At 43.6% G+C, this 23,467-nt stretch overlaps 1 protein-coding gene across 1 annotated transcript; it reads left to right on the forward strand.

Annotated features, from left to right (window-relative positions):
* The first annotated feature begins 8,473 nt into the window (after positions 1–8,473).
* Positions 8,474–21,702, forward strand: C3H6orf58 (chromosome 3 C6orf58 homolog). The gene is made up of 6 exons (XM_060272670.1): positions 8,474–8,897; positions 10,386–10,472; positions 15,953–16,137; positions 17,972–18,090; positions 18,585–18,823; positions 20,853–21,702. Exons 1-6 carry the CDS (start codon positions 8,486–8,488, stop codon positions 20,939–20,941), a joined length of 1,131 nt encoding a protein of 376 aa, XP_060128653.1. The 5' UTR covers positions 8,474–8,485; the 3' UTR covers positions 20,942–21,702.
* Positions 21,703–23,467: the final 1,765 nt, after the last annotated feature.

Genomic DNA, 23,467 nt, shown 5'->3' on the forward strand with positions numbered 1-23,467 from the left:
GGAGGGGAGCCTTTTCTACTGCTAATTTTCTGGTTCCAAACGCTCAAAATCACCTCATCCGGAGTATTCTTAAAAGAATTAGTTCATCTAGTCACTTGCTCCTAAGTACTTCTGGAGGCCAGTGGGGCTGGTCCCATACAGTCGTTTAAAAATGGGTCATCCAGCCTTTCCCATCCCAAATTCCATGCTTACTTTTACCGCACTTTGTGCTAGTTATCCCACAACTCTGCAAAAGGGGTAATGAAAGGTTCTGGGTAGCGTACTATCAAACTAGTACACTATCAGACTAGTGTACTATCAAACCATACAAACAAGCTGGGGGAGCTGTTCACTGGGTGAGCTTTGGTCTTGTTCTGATTGGCTGACACAGGTTTGTGTGCCCATTCAATGCTGAACAACAGGCCTTGTACACCCCACCATTATTTCACTTTATAGTGGCTATCCCCTTTACCCTGAGGCCCAATAATAAATGTGGGTATCTATGGCTGCAATCCTATACACACTTGCCTAGGAAGAAGACATGGACCAGATTTCACTGCATGTTTGTTCACATTCATCCCTGTCTAACCCTATCTTCCTCCCCTCCCTCTACTGTCTTCCTTGCAAATTTAAATTGCAGGCCACCACCTTTGTAGCTTCTGTATTACTTCAGGTACGTTGGTGGTAAATAATAATAAGGGAACAATCAGAAACAATAAGATGTAGAACTACTGCTGAAGCCACACAAGGTTTGAATCTGTACATGGGAGCCAATCCATCCAAAATATACTCTTCTTCAAAAGAAGAAATAGTTCAGCCCTGTATACCTGAAGGAGGGTCGCCACTCCCATTGTTTGGCCCACTGTTCAACACTGAGATCCATTGAGGTTACAGGGAACCAGGCATAGGGCCTTCTCAGTAGTTGCATCCACCCTGTGGAATGCCCTTCCACCAGATGTCAAGGAAATAAACAACAATTTGACTTTTAGAAGACATCTGAAGACAGCTCCGTATAGGGAAGTTTCTAGTGTTTGACGTTTTACTGTGGTTCTATAATTTGCTGGAAGCTGCCCGGAGTGGCTGGGGCAACCCAGTCAGATGGGCGGGATATAACAACAACAACAACAACAACAACAACAATAATAATAATATAATTATTATTGAGAACCTCTGGACTTGGAACTCAAAACCAGGATCTCCAAGGTGAGAATGAAAACATGTTCCAAGTTACAACTAAATCATACTTATAATAATGTAAAACAAATCTAGCTATTTAGTAAAGCACTTTAATTTCTTCCTCCACCCTATCCAACCCAACACACACTTTTGTATTTCTTTTTTGTTCCCCAAGTGTAGGGAATTTTATTTGAATTGCTGAACTTCCCTTCTAACTTCCAGCTCTGTGCATTCAAATGCTAAAGACTATTTTTCTACAAAGGGTGTGTTTTAGCTGAAATACAGACATTTTTGTATTTCTAATCTACATTTTTTAATGGAAAGAATGGGCAAAATATATAGTAGAATGGTAGATCTCAAAGTTATTATTAATCCAAAAAAGTATAGCCTCAATGTGCAATATTAATCTCAACAGATTGAGATTATGACAATTATGACAAACTGAGCATAGAGAGAGGGTGACCAAGAAACTTTTACATGAGACGATGAAATAGACAAGGTCTGTTGCCAGATTTTAGCAGTCTATAAAGTTATATGCCAGAAAAACACTAGATTATCTAATTATTTGCTTAGGTGCCAATGGTGCAGATTCTTATTTTAGATGAAGTACTTAAAAGAAGTGAAACATCATTAATCTATTATAATGCAGGCAACTACAATATATCAAATGGGAGAAGATCAGTCCACCACCCGCATTTTATTAGAGTGAATAAAATAAAATAGTCACCTTCTAATTCTAGAATTCCTAAGTGTAGATGGGATTTCAGCCTATATTAGTAAATGTTTTACATATATCTATTACTATTGTTACATCCAAATTCTATTACCCTAAAGTCTGCAGGTTACCAAATGTTAGCAATTATTTGAAATCTCTGTTTCTCATACACTTCATCTTCAATCTGAAATTCAAATTGGTTTTACTGAATGAAACTTCAGATTCTCAAAACAAAGCAAAAGCCAAAACACTACACAATAGTCCTTCACATTAACAACCTCCTCCCACCTCCAAGTTGCATTGCAGCGGAGTCATCACTTTTACCAAGGAACTGCCAAGGACCTCCTAGGACCTCCTTCAAGCCTTCAGTTGCAGCAGCGGTTGATACCTCTCTATACAAACTTCATAACCCATTAAAAAAATAAAAAAGCTACAATCAAAACCAAGAATCTCCCCCCCTCCCCTAGATCTCTGGGACATCATCACGTGGTTTATCAGGTGGCAGAATGTTGCGCCTCTGCAGATTTCCATGTTAAAACAGGGGGGGGGGGAGAGGAAGAGAGAGAAACAAAGAAGGAATTCCGTACTTCACCATTTAGCATAGACTACCTTGAAAACAGCCAGTAGCTCGGAGGCGGCTCTATTTGTTCACTTATCTTCACCTCCCCCGCCCCCCTTCTCAGCAACGGTCTATTTCCAGTGTGCCGAGATTTTGAAGCTCTTTTTGAACTTTTATCCAGGTTTAAGCAGGCGGAGAGTTTGCACGCGCTCTCTCTACAAAGGATCGAGGGCTTTGTTAAGTTGCCCTGCTATGCGATTGCCCTTTTCTTTGCGAACAATGGCTCCCGCCGGCATCAGCGTTACTTACCCCCCACTTGGTGTCCTCTTAGGCTGGCTAAACTAAACTGCACACGCCCACGGATGCACGAGGTACCAAGCGGAGCCAGAGCTGCTCGGGGTAATGCAGCAATATTCATGAGCTGACCTCATTGGGCCCCGGAAAGGGAGAGCGGGTGGGGGGTGGGGAGAGGAGGGAGGGAGAGAGAGAGAGAGAGAGAGAGAGAGAAGAGAGAGAGATCAAAAGAGAAGAGCCACGCCCGGGCAGGCCTCAGGGCTCCATTGCACCTCGTATTATCGGCACTGGGTAGAATTGGATTACAGCTCTCCGGGTAGGAAGGAGGCAAAAGACATGGGAAGTTTCCCTTCGAAATTCAGTCCAGGGAAACAGTCGATTCTGATCAAATATTTATTCTTCTTTGAAGTCCGGATGTGCGGACTGCACAGTGACGCCAGGCGCTTTTTGATGTTGCATCAGCATCAGCATAATGACAACTGGGTTCTCCTTTGTTCTTTGGCTCCCGTGGCTGTTTGACTTGCATTTCAGTCAGTCTCAAGGAATCGGAGACAAAGACAGACTATAACCATGCTGCTCCGCTACCCGTGGCTTCACTTACTCTGGATTCGCTTTTGTGAAAACTTAAAAAGGCTGACTATCAGAGTAAAGGCCTAATACCGTTTACCAAATGTGGTTTTAATTATTTGATGGAAATTTACATTGAATTCTCTTGTAGTTTCAAAACTATGGATGTACGCGTTAGGGTTCTTTCTTTAAAGGCGATCAAATCCTCTAAAATATGGATTGTTTCTTGCCTCATGAAATCACCAATAGTAGATCTTGCATATTCTGTACAACACAATTTTCTTCTATCTATTGTATAATCCTTATACATCTTCTTAGAAGAAGAAGAAGAAGAAGAAGAAGAAGAAGAAGAAGAAGAAGAAGAAGAAGAAGAATGCTTAATGTGGCTGGGCCAAACTTCACTGCATAAAGTTTTGTCTATTTTTGTGTAATGTCATCAGTGGACAGTAAACTCCAGTTCACACAAATGTAAACAGGTACCTGATAGTTTAGGATTAGAGGGCTAAAATATTTTCTGTCTGGTGAATCAAACTGGTAGGCATTAAGATTGTCTAGCTGATGAGGAATTTCACTTTGGGTGATCTTTGGCTTGGGTAGTAGATGGTTATATGGAAAAAAGGAACACAAAAGTGAAAGGGCTTTAATTTTATTTAAAGGGTTTAAGTCGTGAATAGTGTCACGCTTGTTACTTGTATGAATGTAACCTCCAGCCTTGGGCAGTTCATACAAGAATTGAGGTTTTTGACCTTACGCATTTCATTAACAATTTGTTTATGCCTGTGTTTCAATAATGATTGGAGTACGGTACTTTATATATGGAGCATAAACAGGGCCATAGTTAACGGGGGCTAGCTGGGGTCTCAGCCCAAGGTGAAGCCTCTAGAAGGACGCCACTGAAGCTCTCAGCTTGTGGAGGGCTTCAATAGGACTTACTCTCTGGTATGTGCCTAATCATTATCACAGTTTCCATTATTATTATTATTATTATTTTATATCATCCAGTTATAATATTTATTAGAATTCTTCAAATGATCTACTACTCTCTGAGGTGATCTACTTAAGGTTCAATGAAAGCCAGATACTTACACAGACAATTTTACTGTTTGGAAAGACTATCTCTTCTCCAGCCTCCTTCAAACTACTTTTTACACCTTTTATGAACAAATGTGTTGAGTTTGAGCTTGAGTTTGTGTGTGTGTGGGGGGGTGTGTGTGTATGCAAACACACATGGGGTGTGTGACAAATGGGGTCTTTGCCCCAGGTGACAGAAGCCTAGTTTTGGCCCTACAGTAAATGCTAAATTGGTAGGCCCAATCTTTAATTTGTAGAAAATACTTATGGTAAGTCAGCTAAATCAAATTATATAAAAATAATAATTCCAGCCTGGCTGGAATCCTCATCCCAGTCTCCCAGTGAGGCCTTGAAAACTTGGCTTGCACCACACAGGGTTCAGCACTAGGCAGCTCCCATGGAAGAGGTTTGGCACAAGTGGAATGATGAACTGATCCGGTCCTCTGCCATGCCAACCCATACTCTGCCTGCTGCAGTCAATAAAGATTTGGCCTGATTTCATCCCAACCATTCTGTCTCGTCATTTCCAAATCTGGGTTGCAGAATGCACCTACCAAGGCAATAAAGTATTGACTCATAAAATGATTCCTTTTACAAACAACGAAGATAAGTAACAAAGTATTTTCCACCTGTGAGTTCCAGTATTTGGGGGAGTAAAGGTTCTTATAAAGTCTTAGATGAGCCAGGTGCTTGCATATACTGGTGACAATGAGTGACCTTGTGCTTCAATATTCGAAGAGGAAATAAAATCATGCCACATGGTCAAAAAAGAGAGAGGTCACTTGAGTTCTGCCCTTTAGATACTTTTGGTTTATGAGATATCTTTTCAAGGAGGGCAACTTGCCAAAACCAATTCTGTCCCATTTTCTAATGTTCCTTTTTCACCTGCAGTACCTTGTTGTGTTATGGGACTGTCTTTTTCAGCTATATACTGTCATGTGCTAAATTTTCAATGCCAGGAATGAACTGTTTGCTGGCATACCACTCCAAATGATGATCTGCGAAAGATTTTTTATGTCTTCCAGCATTCTAATTCCCCCACCTGTGTTCAGTTTACCTCAAGAAATATAAGGTTTAGAAGTCTCTATGCTTAACTTTGCACTTTATGGATCACTAAAGATTTTGGCTCTTTAAATATCATTCCCAGAATCTGTAAAGATGGGCTAAGGGGGATGGAGTGTGTGTGTGGGGGGGATACTCTTCCCTTTTCTCAGCTGTTTGGGTGAGTTTCATGCTTGACAGATTTAAGCATGTTAATTTTATTTTTATTACCTTTATATCCTGTATTTCTTTGATCATGGAGCTCAAGGTGGTGTCTGTGTGACTTCCTGGCAGTCAGCCATCAAGGCACTGACCAGACCCAAACCGGTTTAGCTTCATCAAGATGTGTCTTCCCATTCATTCAAATGGGACTTGCACAGGAGATGCCAGATTAATACTAGTGAGGGTGGTTGTAGGGTGGGGGTGAAACAGTCATTTTCATGCTTGACTTTGGCCATGATTAAATGGGGTTGACCATAAGTATAATACTGTATGAAGCAGAGGAATGTATCAGTTAATTGGTTGATTTAAAAGCTGTTATCTGATTTCATTTCAATTTTGAAGCAGCTTGCTATGAAAATCAGGAAAATGTCATACAGCACATAATAAAATTGCATATGACTAGCTTAGAGCTACCCCAAAAAAAGACTGTCAGTAAAAACAAAGCATGGAAATAAATTAAATCAACATATCACAGATTCAGGAATGAATTAATCTATGCCTTTTTGAGGGTATTCTTTCATTCCTTTAAAAATAAACAAACTGAAGATAAAACTGAAGAATAGCAGCATGTAATTGCAGGAAGCTCTCATTCTACAAAAGGCGGAGGGGGGAATACTCTTCCCTTTTCTCAGCTGCTCTCTCCTCCCTTCAAAATATAATGGAGAAAATGAAAGCCGTGCAGCCCGCCCACCCCCCTTAAGAGGTTAGGGCTTGTTGATGGAGTGACATGCTACCAGAGTAACCATGGAAACTAGACTCACTCACACAAAAACTGCTTCCCAAGCAGTCCAGAATGTGTGTGCATGTGTAAAAAGAGAGAGAAGAGAAGCTATTGTACTTGTGAGAGTAGCAAATTGGATGCCTTTTCCATACATTTCACCCGAACTCCTGCAAGCAGAATTGGTGTAAAAAACCAAGTGGTAGTCACAGTAATCTCCCAAATGTGTTTACAGCACCGGAACAAAACATCGGTTGAGTATTTTGTTGCACTCGATTTGCAAAATGCTCTCTGAATTAATATTTTATCAGCTAATTAGTATTTTCCTTCTGGGCACTACTTCTGATCCATGTAAACAGACTTCATATAACTGCAGTATATCAGACTGGCAACAATAACTGATTTAAGGAAGAGGAACTCTCTCAGCCATCCCAGGTTGGTCTAGCACCAATCTCTAAAATCCCAGTACCCAGTATAATCAACTACATGAATCAGGGGGTAGTGGTGGGGATGCACCTCAAAAAAAATTAGAAAGCCAAAGCTCTGGAAATCATTTAGAACTAACATCTCTCATTTTGAACTGTTTTCGCACATGACATTAAGAATCACTACTGCCAGTGATGTAAGGTAAAGATAAAGGACCCCTGGATGGTTAAGTCCAGTCAAAGGCGACTATGGGGTTGCGGCGCTCATCTTGCTTCAGGCCGAGGGAGCAGGTGTTTGTCTGCAGACAGCTTTCCAGGTCATGTGGCCATCATGACTAAACTGCTTCTGGTGCAATGGGACACCATGACAGAAACCAGAGCGCATGGAAATGCCATTTACCTTTCCACTGCAGTGGTACCTTTTTATCTATTTGCATTGGTGTGCTTCCGAACTGCTAGGTTGGCAGGAGCTGGGACAGAGCAACGGGAGCTCACTCCGTTCCGGGGATTCGAACCACTGACCTTCCGATTGGCAAGCCCAAGAGGCTCAGTGGTTTAGACCACAGCGCCACCCGCGTCCCTACCAGTGTTGTAGGTTTTAGTTTCACCTAATGGACCTACTTAGGTTGAAAACTGATTGAAATCTCGTGTGTTTAAATTATTATTATTTTATTTATTAGATTTAAATACTGCTCTTCATCTAAAGATCTCAGGGTGACTCACAAGATAAAATCTGGGACAGAGTCCCTCCTGCATAAAGAAGGTATCTTAAATGGGCTTTGTATTTTACAACATTGAGGGCCATAGGGTGAGAATTCCTCAGATGCCACAAAGCCAGTCTTTCCAGAGAGCAGGAATTTAAAACATTTAAAACACTACTCTCACGATGAAATCTATTGATACACCTTGAACAAAGACATGCATTTATTCTACCTAGTGATGTTTCTTCATTGGTAACTTCTTCCATTAGGTCTATTTTACTCTATTATAATATTCTGTCCACTACATAATAGGTTTTAGAATATTAAAAATGTATGGAAGCTTTATGATTTCTCTTAGCTGTCAATGCTCTATCATCTCTACTGCTGGAAGAGGCAGAATTCGTTTGAGGCCTTCACTGCTAAGGCCTATGTAACATGATTTTTCTGCGGGGAATTATTTGCTGCCACAGTAACATTGTGGGCAAAATGACAATGAAAAGTATTTTCCAGTCTCTTCTCCACATAAACTGCTTGGAGAAGCTCTAGTTCTAACAGCAAAAATAGGTTGGCACACCTGTATTTTTAAAGGCATAAACAGAATGGCTTGCAACCATATAAAATGAGATGATTTCCTCGCCTTTGTTTAATTAGTAAACAAGATAACTTTCCCACGCTGCTTTAATCACACAGTTAATAAAGAGGAGCCAAGGTTGGTTAGTTTTTCAGAAAAGAATTTTTAAAAGGGCTTAAATAGCAGACTGTTTAAACTGGTTGCCACAATTCCTGGAGTTGTGGTTGTTTTTTTGTTTGCTAAGCAGAGTATATATCCAAGTGAACAAGATGAAATTGTAATGCCCTGCAATATGTATATTTGTCCTGCATGTTGGGGAGGAGGAAGCAGAGAGGAGAGGCAGGAGGAGGGAGTTATTTCTGATTTACATAGGGTGTACGTTTCACATTCTTACGGGCTCCTCCCTGTTTAAAAAACTTGCATGCATTATGAAGCCAAGAAACAGAATGGTCTTGTCCAGCATGGGGTGCCTTTTCCTGAGAAGATTTTTCTGGCATCTCTTCATCTTCCTTTTTGCTACTTCTTCACTCAGCCTAGAACTCACAGAAAAATTAGCTGAAGAGCCAGAAAGCCACAGTGATGCTGTTCCTCCGCTATGGCATTCTGCACCTGGAAATTTAGATGATTACCCGGTAAACGGCAGCAACATATTAATCAACCCGTGGAGTTACCCGCAGAGATTAGGACTATACAAAATCCTGCTCAAAGCCACATCTAACTTTTTCACTCCTCCTGGACCAAATGATACAGACAACAATGGCCCAGGAAGATTGCCCCTGCAGCATGGTTTGCAATACATTTCGGACAAAAATATCCTATGGGGACTGGCCTTACAGCATGGCTGGCAATACTCTACAGGTATGGAAAAAAATTTTCCCTTACAATCTAAACTGTTAGGAATGTGGTCTCTCTTCTTGGTTCAAATGGCAGGAGAAATAGGTTGAGACTTGTGACTTTGAAAATGTATTTCAGGGCTTTTTGCTAAGCTTTGCAATGCAACAATGGTGTTATTCGCCTCACTGCTTTTTGTTTGTAAGAAATGACGTCCAATTCTCAAATGTCACATGTATGTACACAATAGGGAAGTGGATCTCTCTTCTGTATATACAGACGAAAGGGACAATTAGCTTAGCTCACCTCACTTTATTGAGGATAGCCAAAGAAAATGTTGAAAAAAGATTCTCCAACTACAGGCATAACCAAAGCAGGCTGCTCAAAATCTCAAGAGTCCCAGCACTGCCGCCCACTTCCTGCTCATTATTATCATCCCAATTCTTAACAGTTTTCCCACAAACTTTGTTCTGCAGCCCAAGCAAGGAATACATCTTTTCTGTAGCACATATTTCCTTTCCATTCCCACCTTACATGTATTAACAGTACAATGCTATGCATGCTTATTCAGTAGCAAGTTCCACTAAGTCCTTGCATAAAAAGTGATGGGAATATGATGTGGCTCTTTAACAAAGGGAGTGGGGTACTCTGCACCACTGAGTATCACTAGAAAAACCACTGCCTGTTCTCACATTTGCCATGCACCTGGGTAGTGATCATTTGCAGGGACAAGGAGACACATGAGAAGACCCTCTCCAACTCAGTTGAATCTCCCTCGCAAATGTCCATATGGTTTTCCCTCGCAAATATCCCTATGGTCATCACACACACACACAGCCCAAAAAAACCAAGAATTTCACAGCTGGCCTACAGTTGCAATCTTACAACCACCTACCTGTGGCTAACCCCCACTGAACTCAGCCAAACTTATTTCTGAGTAGATATGAAATGTAAGGTGTATTTGCACAGAACTGTTAGGTGTGGCAACAGTTAAAAGTTATTATGATTGCTTTTGTGTAGGCTTTTGATATGGTGGCTGGATGGAAATGAGGACAAGACTCCTGTTGCCTCGAGCAGGGAATTTCAGCAGCTGCAGTTGATAAGCTGCACCTGATGAAATTCCCACTTCTACACTGCCCTCGTTTTCAGCTGGCTGCAGTAACAATGGCTTATGCAAGCCTTTCCATATGTTTTGGGCCAACTCCCATCAGCCTCAGCCAACATGGCCATTGGTCAGAGATGATGGGAGCCGCTGTTCAAGAATACCTGGAGAGCAACAGACTGGGGAATGGTGGCATATCTAAAACCTTGCTGTGGCTACGGTGGTCGCCATCTTTTGGGATCGGGTAGGAATTTGTCCACCAGGCCAATTGGCTCCAGCCTGGTGGTTTTGCCTACCTCGTAGCAATCGTCACAACTCACCCTGTCATCAAATTCACCTAGTCATTAAAATGTTTGTGGTAGGGTGTAAACATCATTAAATGTTACGTAATACTGTATTTGATTTTCTTCTAGGCAGACTAGAAGACCCAACCAACGTCACAACATGCGGCAAGAAAGATGGAGATAATCAGTGCATATCAGAGCGCAGCTGGTGGGCTTGTAGGTATTTTCATCCATGAAGATTTTCATAATACCAAAATCCTACCCACACAGTATGTGTAGGGCCTAAATGTGCAGAGCATGTATGGGACCTTTATTGCTTATAGTATTTTATTATCTCTGTGTTACCCATACATTTATCCAGTGCTTTCCCCCCCTAAATACTCTCATATTGAAATACTGCCCCTCAATGATGCTAAACTTAGATTCACAAAATGTTTAGGGGTATGTGTACCCCTGCATCCCCCCCCCACTCAGAAAAAGCACTGCATATATCTGTGTGCGAATGAGGCTTCCTGCCTCTGAAATCCTGTGGGTGCAACCCCAGGGCCACATATCTGGGAGTTAGACCATTGAACAAATTGGGACTGAAGGCCAAACTAGGTGTGAGACCATTCATACAAGTAGCGGCTGCATGAATTGCTTATTTTAAATATATTGCAGAAGTCAGGACCCAATTCAGATTGAAAACCTTGCACAGGAGTAGACAAAGCCCATGAGGTGACACAAGACAGTCACCACAGATGGTAGATCCTGCTTCTGAAAAGCATGCTGCTCCCCACCACTACTGCCTGTTTTTACTCCCCTTCCACCTTTAGCAAGAGGGGCTGCAGAGTAGAATAGACACAGACACAGACACAGACACAGACACAGACACAGACACAGACACAGACACAGACACAGACACAGACACAGAATAGAAATACTTTATTGTCTCTGTATCACTTGTTTACAGTGAGATTAAATGAGCCCCCCTCCCCCCCAATCTCTCAGTCCTTGTTACACTCTGTGTGCTGTCGTACGACCACCAACCCTGAACGTCAGCTGCAATCAGGGCCGGCTCTAGGGCAAGGCTCGGTGGCGCAATGCGCCAGGGCGCCGGGCCGCTATGCCCGCGGCAGTCGCACAGCGCCTGCAGCGCCCTGCCAGCTGCCCACCCACCAGCCGCAGCCTCGCGGCGCCTAGCACAGTCTACAGGCGTGCTGTGCACTTGCGCCCGGTAGAGTGCACAGGTGCACTGTGCGCCTGCACCAGCTAGCCATCAGCCCGGCGCCCGCCCACCAGCTGCAGCCTTGTGGCGCCCCTGTGCACGTGCGCCCGCCACAGTGCATAGGCACGCTGTGCACCTGCGCCAGCCAGCCAGCCAGCAGCCCGGCGCCCGCCAGCCAGCCGCAGTACGCGTGTGCCCAGCAGAGTCCACAGGCACGCTGTGCCCATGTGCCCGCCAGCCAGACAGCAGTGCGGCGGCCTCTGATGTGTACTGTGATCCTGCAGAGAAAATTAACCCAACCGCCTAATGGAGGGAAGGGAGGGGATGTGACCCCACCCTCCCCTCTTCCCCTGAGAACTCTTAATGAATCAAAATTAATTCCTCAGATGATTTGCCCAAGGAAGAGGAGAGGGTGAAGGAAGGCACTCGGAGGACCAGAAATGCAGGCAACTTCAAAGCTAAGCTGGAATCAGATAGTTTTCTCTTAATAGTGCATTTAGTGATTCTGTTCTGCTGTTTTGTGTGTTGAATCCCTAAGCAAAAACTGAAACCTCCCAACCTGCCATTTTGGGGTAGGCTGGGAAAACTGGTGGCCTTCCAGTTGTTGCTGACTACACATCCCATCAGCTAGCGTAGCAGCTGCAGTCCATCAACAGATGGCAATGCCTATACTTTGGAACTCCCTGCCTCTTGACAGCAGGTGGTCACCTTCCCTGTACTCTCTTCGCTGGTCACCAAAAAGGTCACCTTCCCTGTACTCTCTTCGCTGGTCACCAAAAACATTTTATCCTGTCCAGATGTTTAGAGACCTGGTGCAAGTTTTGCTCTGCTTTCAGCCGGTTGCTATTTTAGCTGCTGGAGGTCTTACATTATTCTTGTTAATTCTTCTTGGAAACAATGCCTTATGAGGAATGGCTTAGGGAGCTGGGTATGTTTAGCCTGGAGAAGAGAAGGTTAAGGGGTGATATGATAGCCATGTTCAAGTATATAAAAGGATGTCATATAGAGGAGGGAGAAAGGTTGTTTTCTGCTGCTCCACAGAAGCGGACACGGAGCAATGGATTCAAACTACAAGAAAGAAGATTCCACCTAAACATTAGGAAGAACTTCCTAATTAAGAGCTGTTCGACAGTGGAATTTGCTGCCAAGAAGTGTGGTGGAGTCTCCTTCTTTGGAGGTCTTTAAGCGGAGGCTTGACAGCCATATGTCAAGAATGCTTTGATGGTGTTTCCTGCTTGGCAGGGGGTTGGACTGGATGGCCCTTGTGGTCTCTTCCAACTCTATGATTCTATGATTCTTTTGGGTAATGTTATTGTTTCTAAATCCTTTTCATAAGCCTTTGCTGTTTTACGGTTTGTTGGTTTTTTTAACGAGCAAGCAGAGTATACATTTTAGGGAATGAAGGAATGAATGCGACTGGGCTCTGACTCCCAGCATTGCCCCTGACCCCGGAGGGTGCTGGCTGCAGGGGATGATGGGAGCTGGAGCCCAGCGACACCTGCAAGGGTGGCCCTGGGTGCTCGCCATCCCTCGCTCAGGTGGGCCTCCTAGGTTTCTGACCCAGCAAGGCAGCAGCCTACAGCAATGGTGCAGGTCTTTGGGGGGGACGGAGAGCCTTGGCTGTTGTGCTATGCAAAGAAATGGGCTTGATTCGAACTTAAGAAGAGCTTGCTGGACCAGGCCAATGACCCTTCTAGTCCAGCGTCCTTCTCTCACAGAAGCCAACCAGATGTCAGTGAGATGCCCACAAACAGGATCCAAACACAAGAGCCCTCTCCCTTCCTGCGGTTTTCCACAACTGGTCTTCGGAAGCATTGCCCCTTCCGACTGTGGAGGCAGAGCAGAGCCAGGGTTACCAGTAGCCACTGAGAAGCCTCCACAAATCTGCCCAATGCTCTTCTAAAGCTGTCCGAGTTGGTGGCCGCTTCTGCTTCCAGTAGGAGGGTGTTCCACAGTTTACCTACGTCTTGGCGCCTCCCTTGGGAAGCAGCAGTTGTGGTGTGTCCTGCCCGGGGCCCGAGTGACATTCAAAGGTTCAGCAATTTGTTGCTTTCTCAGTAAACAGTTTATTGCCTTTGTAATTACTGTGATTAAGCGCCTGCGGTGGCAGGCTGCTTTTTCTGGTGTGGCAAGCGAGTTCCCTGCCACAACAAAGGGTGGGTTGCTTTCTGCCCCCCCCCATTCCACTGCCCTCCTACTTCCTCCCAGAGCTTGAGAAAGAGAGCTGTCATTGTCTAGGGGAGGTTGTAGATCTCTGATGATACGTTTTACTGTTTTAACTTGGGAGCTGTATGTGATGACTAGTGGTGTTCTGTTATTTTCTTTTTTGGGTCTGTCTTGCAGCAAGTTCTCTCTGGGTATCAGTTTGGCTCTGTTGATCTTTGTTTAACTTCATCAGGTAGATATTTTAGTTCTAAAAAGGTTTGCTGTAGATCTCTTGGGTGAGAGTCTCTGTCTGTAGAGTTGGAACAGATGCGGTTGTAACGTAGGGCCTGGCTATATACAATGGATTGTTTGGTATGTTTGGGGTGGTAGCTAGAAGCATGTAGATATGTTTGTCGGTCAGTTGGTTTTCGGTATAAGGTGGTGTCTATACACCCATCCTGTATTTTTATAGTAGTGTCCCAAAAACGTATTTCTTGCATAGATTGGTTCATTTGTTAGGTTGATGGTGAGGTGAAAGTCATTGAATGTCTGGTGGAAGGTTTCCAGGGTCTGTTGACCATGCGTCCAGATAATAAAAATATCGTCAATGTATCGCAGGTACTGTACAAGAGAGGTTTGAGTGGGTGGGAGTTTAGGAAACGTTGTTCTAAATCTGCCGTGAAGATGTTGGCATACTGTGGGGCCATGCGGGTGCCCATGGCTGTGCCGCTGATCTGGAGGAACAGGTCCTCACCAAATTTGAAGTGGTTGTGGGTAAGGACAAAATGGCAGAGTTTAGTAGCAAAGTCCGCTGTGATTTTATCTGAAATGGTGTTCCTTATGGCTTGTAAACCATGTGTAAATCGCAGGCTTGTATGTGTGGAGTGTGTTTTACTTTGAAGGGGTGGTTTGGGGACCTCGGCACACAATAAACGGGCAACAAAAATAGTTTGTTTATGTTTCCTGTTTTCTTTTTCCCAAGCAGAGATAATATGTAAGTGTGGTGTCAGCTCCCTAAAAAGGTCAACAACTCTGGGAAATGGGGGGGGGGCGCCGCCAGAGGGATCTTCGCACCACGGCACCGGATATGCTTAAGACGGCCCTGGCTGCAATGTTGCTGTCTTCCATTCAACAACCTCACGGCCCATGGGTAGAAACTGTTATTTAACCTGTTGGTGCGGCTTATCATGCTTCTATATCTCCTGCCCGAGATTAAAGAGGTGCTGGCCAGGGTGTGAGTCATCCCTGAGAATGTTCCTCTCTCTTCTGAGGCAACGGTCTCCCGCGATGACATCTAGCGGACTCAGGGGACAGCCCACGATATCATGTGCTGTCTTCACCACCCTCCGTAGGGACTCTCTGTCTGTCCATGGCTGTCAAACCAGCATACCACACCATAATGCAGTATGAGAGAACACTTTCTATCGTGGACCGATAGAAGGAAATCATCAGTTGCTGTCCAACCTTGTTCTTTCACAAGACCTCAAGGAAATGAAGTCTCTGTTGGGCCTTCCTAACCACCTGGGCTGTATTGACCTTCCAAGTTAGGTCTTCACTAAGATGGACTCCCAGGTATTTAAAGGAAGAGACTCTCTCCACACAGCCATTCTCCACACAGAGGAAGAGGTAGCAGCAGCAGGGGGACGCTGTGGAAAAGGAGGTAGTGAGGGGGTGGCATTTTCTGCTTTGTCTAAAGCAGCCCAATGCCCTAGGCCAGTCCTGGGATGTGATATGCATTAAGCCTTAAACCACTGAGCCTAGGGCTTACTGATCAGAAGCTCGGCGGTTCGAATCCCTGTGACGGGGTGAGCTCCCGTTGCTTGGTCCCAGCTCCTGCCAACCTAGCAGTTCGAAAGCATGTCAAAATGCAAGTAGATAAATAGGAACCGCTACAGCGGGAAGGTAAACGGCGTTTCCATGTGCTGCTCTGGTTCTCCAGAAGCAGCTTTGTCATGCTGGCCACATGACCTGGAAGCTATACGCCGGCTCTCTCGGCCAATAATGCGAGATGAGCGCGCAACCCCAGAGTCGGTCACGACTGGACCTAATGGTCAGGGGTCCCTTTACCTTTACCTTACCTGCTATGCTACTAATCCAGATTTGGGGTTCTGCTAATTGCATTGGGGGGGGGACTCCCAGTCATGTGAATAGCAAGCTCAGGCGACCTAGTTTACTTTTAAAAAAGCCATTCACTCAGTTGTTAAATCATGAATTTATGTCTCAAGTTTTGCCTGAACCTGCATGGAAATGTGCCTTCTATTTACCAGAATTTCCAATAATTTGAATGCTTTCCCATATCACCAGATGTTCTGCTAACCAATATTGCTGCTGTCCATTACTGCAGGTATGAATTACTACCTAGCAATTGTACCCTTTCTGGGAGCACTGGAAAGTGGCATTTTTGGGGACTTGGCATACAACGTAGAAATACTACCACCAGATGAGCAAAGAGCTGACTTCTGTCACAGTGTTGCAGAATGCACTGCCCAGGCACCCAAAGCTATGGCTAGCTGGAGAGATTTCTTTAAGGTACTGTAGCTGTTTTTCTGACAAGACGGATAGTAGGTGTGTTTTTTTGCACCAGAACCACATACAGTCATACCTCGGGTTGTGATCGCTGCGGGTTGCACATTTTCGGGTTATGGATGCGCCAAACCTGGAAGTACCGGAACGGGTTACTTCCAGGTTTCAGCACTCACGCATGCGCAGAAGTGCCGAATCGTATCACACACATGCACAGGCGTGGCGCTGTGGGTTGCGAACGCTGCAGGTTGCGAATGTGCCTCCCGCATGGATCAGATTCACAACCCAAGGTTCCACTGTATTTAAAGATAGCAATCAAGTAGTGCCATCTGTTTTTCAGTTTCAACAATAGGTTATTGTTTCCTTGTTTTCTCACTTCAAAATAAACTCTGCTCACCTACTTTATTAGACAATTTAGGACTTTTTCAAACGGTTAAAGAAAATAATTATGCTTCAGAACTTGTCTAAATTAATGCCACCAACAAAATACTGCAAGATGTTGGGATGATTTGTAGTGTGAGCGAGAAAGAGAACATGAAATGTTCTGGGGTATTTTTGAAGGAACAGGGGCGATCCATTTCTGACACAATTCCATGGCTGCCATCGATGACATGATATTTTAGAATAGCCGCTCAGCTAATGAGAATTCTAGTTCTGGCTACAATCTTATACCTGGGAGTAAATGCTATTGAAGCCAACGAGGAAGGTATAAGTTTGTAATGTAAAGGATGATATTTATGACCAAAAGCTCCACGTGGTCATGCAAGTGCTGTGATTTGGAAGGGCTGGCAAAAGAGGGATAGATTTACAATCTTCAGTTACTTCCCTTTTTTAACACAAAAACAAAAACTTCATTTCCAAGAAATCTGAATAAGGGGAAAGTTCACGCACATCTATAGCAGAACAAACCAATCAGTTTTTAATTAAGGATGCAGGAAGGTGCCTTATAGCAGGCTTCCTCAAACTCAGCCCTCCAGATGTTTTTGGCCTACAACTTCCATGATCCCTAGCTAGCAGGACCAGTGGTCAGGGATGATAGGAATTGTAGTCTCAAAACATCTGGAGGGCCGAGTCTGAGGAAGCCTGCCTTATAGTCAGACCCTTCATCTAGCTCAGTATTGTTGCCATTGGCTGGCTGTGGTTCACCAGGATTTTGAACACCGGGCATTCCCAGTCCATCTGGTGATACCAGGGATTTGACCTGGGACCTTCTGCATGAAAAATAGATGCTGCTCCACCCCCTCCCCCATTCACTATTTTGGGGCTACCTTTGAAGGTGACCTGGAAACTACAACTAATCCAGAATGCAGCAGCTAGACTGGTGACTGGGAGCAGCCGCCGAGACCACATAACACTGGTCTTGAAAGATCTACATTGGCTCCCAGTACATTTCCAAGCACAATTCAAAGGGTTGGTGCTGACCTTTAAAGCCCTAAATGACCTCGGTCCAGTATACCTGAAGGAGCATCTCCACCCCCATCGTTCTGCCCGGACACTGAGGTTCAGCTCCGAGGGCCTTCTGGCGGTTCCCTCACTGCAAGAAGTGAGGTTACAGGGAACCAGGCAGAGGTCCTTCTCAATAGTGGCACCTGCCCTGTGGAACACCCTCCCACCAGATGTCAAGGAAATAAACAAATATCTGACTTTTTAGAAGACATCTGAAGGCAGCCCTGTTTAGTTTTTAATGTTTGATGTTTTATTGTGTTTTTAATATTCTGCTGGTAGTCGCCCAGAGTGGTTGGCAAAACCCAGCCAGATGGGCAGGGTATAAATAATAAATGTTGTTGTTGTTGTTGTTGTTATCCTAATGCGTGTGTGCGTGGGGCATCTTCTCTTCTAGTATCTCTCATCCAGTGCACTGAGCTCTGAAGCGCCTGAAGCACAAGATGAAGCATTGAACTACATGTGGAAAGCGCATGTTCATAGCCTGGCTTATGGAAAGCGAAAGTTTAAAAATCGGTAAGAAAAAACTACCAGAGGTACAAAAGGTTTTTCACAGGTTCCCTACGATGTACACTCACAAGTCACTCATAGGTGTGAGAAACAATCTTTTCTCCCCAGCAGTCATATGCAGTGCTGTTTTGGAAGGAAGGAAAGATACCTGTAATCTTATTTTGATATAGGTGCTGTGGGTATCAGCACAAAATAACTCCCATGGATATTGGCACCTGTGGGGTTAAAATCAATGCAGTTTTGAAAGTCCTGCGTCTTGATTCAAAATGATTCCCACTTGTATGCAAACATGGACAAAAGCTTACTCCTTGATCTCAGGAACCATTATGAAAATTGGTTACAATATCTTAAGAGGTGTCCGCATGCATAGTGAACAAACAGCTTCCAAAATATACAGTATAACAACAACAATAGTAACAACAACCACAACAACAACCACCACAACAACGAAAGAGTTTAAACTAATTACCTCACTTTCCTCTTCTTGCTTCACATTTCAGATTGCCATACCTTAGTGGTCCTGAAAGCAATTTTGGGGAGAACTGGGCGGCTGCTGTTGATTTCATTGCAGCCACACATTTTCATACAGACCAGGCTACCACAAATCGTTTGCAGAGTGGCTTACCGCCAAGAATGCTTTTGGAAGAAGACAAAGCCCCTTTCATTACAGACTTCACACCTGAGCAGAATAAAGTGCTGTTTCTACTTGGTGCTCTGAGGAGATCCAATGAGAAAACAGGTAGGCGTTTTGGACAACCACACAATACACAACTAGAATTGAAGCTCTGGGGCCGGTAGGAGGCTGGGGGATGCACAGGAAAGTGGCAGCTGCTTCTGCACTACCCCAGATATCAGCTGTTAGGCAAGGAGGCTGAGCAGCTCAAACAAGCCCCGCTGCACTTATTGTCTCTGCCCTCACTGACATCCTCTTCAGGCTGCGGGAAGGGTCTCCTCATGAGCCATGAAGATTCTCCAGCTTTCTCTTACCCAGGCATCCCCAGACTTTGGCCCTCCAGATGTTTTGGATTACAATCCCCATCACCACTGGTCCTGTTAGCTAGGGATCATGGGAATTGTAGGCCAAAACATCTGGAGGGCTGCAGTTTGGGGATGCCTGCTCTTACCATTTCTGAGGTTGAATCAAAATATTTATTTCCCAGTGTCACACGCAGTATAACATAAACACAAGAGTTGCCTCCAGTTTTTCTTCTGCATGCAGTTTCTTCCTCCTGCCTTCACAGTGTCTGGCAGATGTTGTTGCAACTCTTTTCCATCACATTCCAGTACTTTAAAGACAATTGAAGATCCAATTAAATGGAGAACCTCTGCTTCTTAATGGCAGTGTAGGAGGGTTTTTGCCAGGCGAAGTGCTTTTGCACTCAGCGCCTCCCTGCCTCCCATGCAGATCCAGGTACCAAGACATATTATGAGTGAAGCTCATTCCTCCTGTCCCTGGTGGGATACCCTCTGTTATCCTTGTTTTTCATTTGCCAACAATCCCCTGCTGTCGTGGGGGGCTGCCTCCATTAAGGCAGGCAGGGCTGGAAGCCAACAATAAATGACACAGAAGAAGGAAAACCTGTAAAGGAGGTGGTTCATTTTTAGAAGGAAATACGCATTTCACCAAGCTGAGGTTGCATGCTTTTTCTGCTTTATAATGCCCTTTTGCTCCACTTCTCCACACAGCTGCTCAGATAGCTATAAAATTGGCGTTACGTGGCACCACCTTGTGGCATTAATGAGAAAAAAAGCAACTTTTTGCTTTTTATATTTATTTTATTTTTACCTTCATATCCGCTTTTTCTTCAGTGAGTAAAGCAGGTTAGGCTGAGACACAATGACTAACCTAGTTAATAGTTACAGGTAGGTAGCCATGTTGGTCTGACGCAGTCAAAATAAAAATAAAAAATCCTTCCAGTAGCACCTTAGAGACCAACTAAGTTTGTCATAGGTACGAAAGCTCATACCTTTGAAGAAGTGTGCATGCACACAAAAGCTCATACCTATGACAAACTTAGTTGGTCTCTAAGGTGCTACTGGAAGGATTTTTTATTTTATTTTAACCTAGTTAATGTCATGGCCGAGGAGGGATTTGAACTCTGATCTGCAAGGTCCTGTTCCTGAAAATCCTACCTGATAGATAGCTCAAAGCCTTCCATCTCAGATCCAAAGCAAAATATAATAGGATGGGAAGATACCTGAGTGCTATGGATGAACAAAGAAACAACATGGTCAATGACCAGTATCTTCTAGCCATTCAATGCCTGCATAAACATTTCATTTCATTAAACTTTTAGTTTGTATACCACCTTTCTATATTAACTATACACAGTGCTTTTTTCGGGGGTGGGGGAGGGGTACGCATACCCCTAAACATTTTGTGAATCTAAGTTTGGCCTTATTGAGGAGCAGTATTTCAATATGAGTAGGAAAGTGAGAGTACCCCCAAACATTTTTAGAAAAAAAGCACTGAATACACAATGCAGTTTACAAGCTGAAGAAACAGCAAAATGTACAACAAAGACCATGCAGCTTATAACAATCTGATCCAATTCAAAAAGTCATAATAAAAACATAACTTTAAAACAAACAATAGAATAAAGTAATATTCAATAATCCATTAGAATATACTGTAACAGCACACAATAAAATTAGCTCTCAAAATACCAGCCTATAATAATTAAACAGAAATTCACTCTTAACAATTTGTTGAACTGGAAAGCAGAAGATAAATCCTCACATAAATAAATAAAACCTTTCTTTTACAGGAAACCTTTTGTTGCTGATTTGGAAGGCGGCCATGGCTACCGAAGGAGGAAGAGAAATTGGCCGCAAACTTATTGGAAGTGTGTTTTAGAGAAACTTGTCTCTGGAAACACACAGCTCAACAAATGAAAAAATAATAATCTTTAATTATCTGCTTAGTAGTGTTTGGTAGTTGATTGCATTTCTTAGCAATTCACCAGTTTTAGGCTTATAGGGCTTGCCAATCAGAAGGTCGGCAGTTGGAACCCCCTGACAGGGTGAGCTCCCGCTGCTCGGTCCCATCTCCTGCCAACCTAGCAATTCGAAAGCACTTCAAAGTACAAGTAGATAAATAGGTGGGAAGGTAAACGGCGTTTCCGTGCGCTGCTCTGGTTCGCCAGAAGCAGCTTTGTCATGCTGGCCACATGACCGGGAAGCTGTACTCCGGCTCCCTCGGCCAATAAAGCGAGATGAGCGCCGCAACCCCAGAGTTGTTCGCGACTGGACCTAATGGTCAGGGCTCCCTTTACCTTTACCTATATGGGATTAAGGCTGCAACCCTATTTATACTTACCTGGCATTTCATTCTGAGTAGAGCTATACGCAATGCATTGTTAAATGCCATAAATAAATAAAATTAAGCTGAAAATGAAACCTGCTTTGTCTTTACCAAGGAACTGCAAAACACCCCTCTCCCCCAACCTTCCTTATGGTTTGAAAGGTCAAAAGTGCATGAAGCAGCAAATGTAATATTACATTCAAGAGGCATTGTCAAAGTTCAAGGATGCATTCCAGTCGGGCAAACACATTTGTGTAACAAAGTGAAGAGTGAAGCCTTTGGAGAGTTACAAACTGCTTGGTTTTTTTTATTATAATCAGGCAGCATCTTAATCTTGTTAGATGAATATTAACTTCTGAATTCACTTAAATAAATTAAAAAGAACACAAAGTTAACACAACATTTGGAGAGGCGGGATGGGGGGAGCTGTGAAGCATTGAAGCATTTTAGACCCAATGTGTTTATAAAATGATGGATGCGCTCCTTGTACCTATCAACTGTAAAATGTGTCACACAGCACCACCTTGTGGTACTGATTAGCAGTGCTTTGCAAAACAGCTTTCTCGAGGATTATTGAGAATTCTGCTTCTTAGAAGCTTTTACCTAAGCAAAATAAAATATATCTAGTTGAGAGAACACCTAAGAGCTAAATTAGCAATGGGTTGAACTAGTCGTGCCTTGGAACTGGACTCATAAACCTAAACTAATTCAGTTTATTCCAAGATAGATTGGTTATATGTTCTGGTGCCCAAATTTAAGATGTTATTTAAAGCTCAAAGTGCCTTGGGTTCTCACTGTCTCAGGGAACACCTCTTCTTATATGAGTCTCTGATCTTCAACACAAGGGACCAACCAACAAGGGTCTCTGCTAAAGATTAACCCCTTCTGCCTGCCCCACCTCCAATCCTGAATGAATTGAGCACCCACCCAGGGACGCTATTTGATATGGGGAAAATGCAAGTAGTTTGGCATTTAGCTTTGTGAGAATGACGTATATACATCAGCTTCTGATTTTATTTTTGGAAGCAACTACTGTATTGCATCCGGTAAATTAACAATGGCTCAAGTACGTATGACTCATTTTAATGTTTTGTACGGCTATTTTGACAAACATGTCTCCTGTGGATTTTTTCCTCGTTTTATGGAGTTTTTAATATCTGCAGCTGTGCTGACATTTCACTTTCAAAAATGAGATATTCCACGTCTTGGTAGTTCTGCCTTGTATTTTTCTATATTCACTGGTACTTTCTGCCATAGCTGCCAAGTTCTCCCTTTTTTAAAGGGAAATTCCCTTATGCTGAATAGGCTTCCTCGCGAGAAAAAGGAAAACTTGGCAGCTATGCTTTCTGCTCCTGCTTCTCTGAGGTCTAGACTAGGATGTTTAAGAATTAGAATCATCAGTAAATGACAGGACCAATGAAATCTGAAAATATTACCTGACGTACCATCAAAATACCCACACTCCTTCCAGCCAATGGATATACTTACAGTACTTCCACAGAGGTAGGGAATCTGTGGGTGTTGTTGGACCTCTGTTTTAATCATCCCTGACCATTGGCCATGCTGGCTGGAGTTGATGGGAACTAGGGTCCAACTATACCTGGAGGGCCACAGGTTGGCCATGCCCACTTCAGAGGCAAAACTGAATGTTAACACCTCTTCTTTTAAGTGCAGATTTGCTTTGTTTAACAGAAATTGCCAGCATGATGGCCCTGGTCCAGATTGCGGAGGTGGGTAGAGAAACTTTTAACTCATTGCCTCTGCTATGGTCCTGATGCAGGTTCAAATGCACCTGCATCTGCAATTTGCATGTTGGGTTTTTAGTGTTTTTAGAGTTGGCTTACAGGCAAGAAAAAGTAGGTCAAGACAAACTCTAATCTGCCTGGAGATAGCCTTAGTAACAACCTGGTGATTGGTTGAGGGGCCAATAAAGGCAGGCACAGTCATGACTCTCAGTGTGGGTTGATAGTGGTTGGAGAAGGTTGTATAGAGAGAGTAGTGAGAGGAAAGGATTTGTACTGTTTATTGTTTCCCTAAAGATTCAAATTTGTATATAGTCTGGAGACTGCTTTAAATAAA

This window comes from Zootoca vivipara, chromosome 3 (assembly GCF_963506605.1).
Source record: "Zootoca vivipara chromosome 3, rZooViv1.1, whole genome shotgun sequence".
Taxonomy (NCBI): domain Eukaryota; kingdom Metazoa; phylum Chordata; class Lepidosauria; order Squamata; family Lacertidae; genus Zootoca; species Zootoca vivipara.

What these genes read in the sequence shown, in the direction of transcription:
- C3H6orf58 (XM_060272670.1), top strand. Translation starts at nt 8,486, where the DNA reads ATGGTCTTGTCCAGCATGGGGTGCCTTTTCCTGAGAAGATTTTTCTGG. An exon ending in GCTGGAGAGATTTCTTTAAG is followed by an intron (nt 16,138 to 17,971) that starts GTACTGTAGCTG and finishes CTTCTCTTCTAG; the next exon opens with TATCTCTCATCCAGTGCACT. An exon ending in GAGATCCAATGAGAAAACAG is followed by an intron (nt 18,824 to 20,852) that starts GTAGGCGTTTTG and finishes TTTCTTTTACAG; the next exon opens with GAAACCTTTTGTTGCTGATT.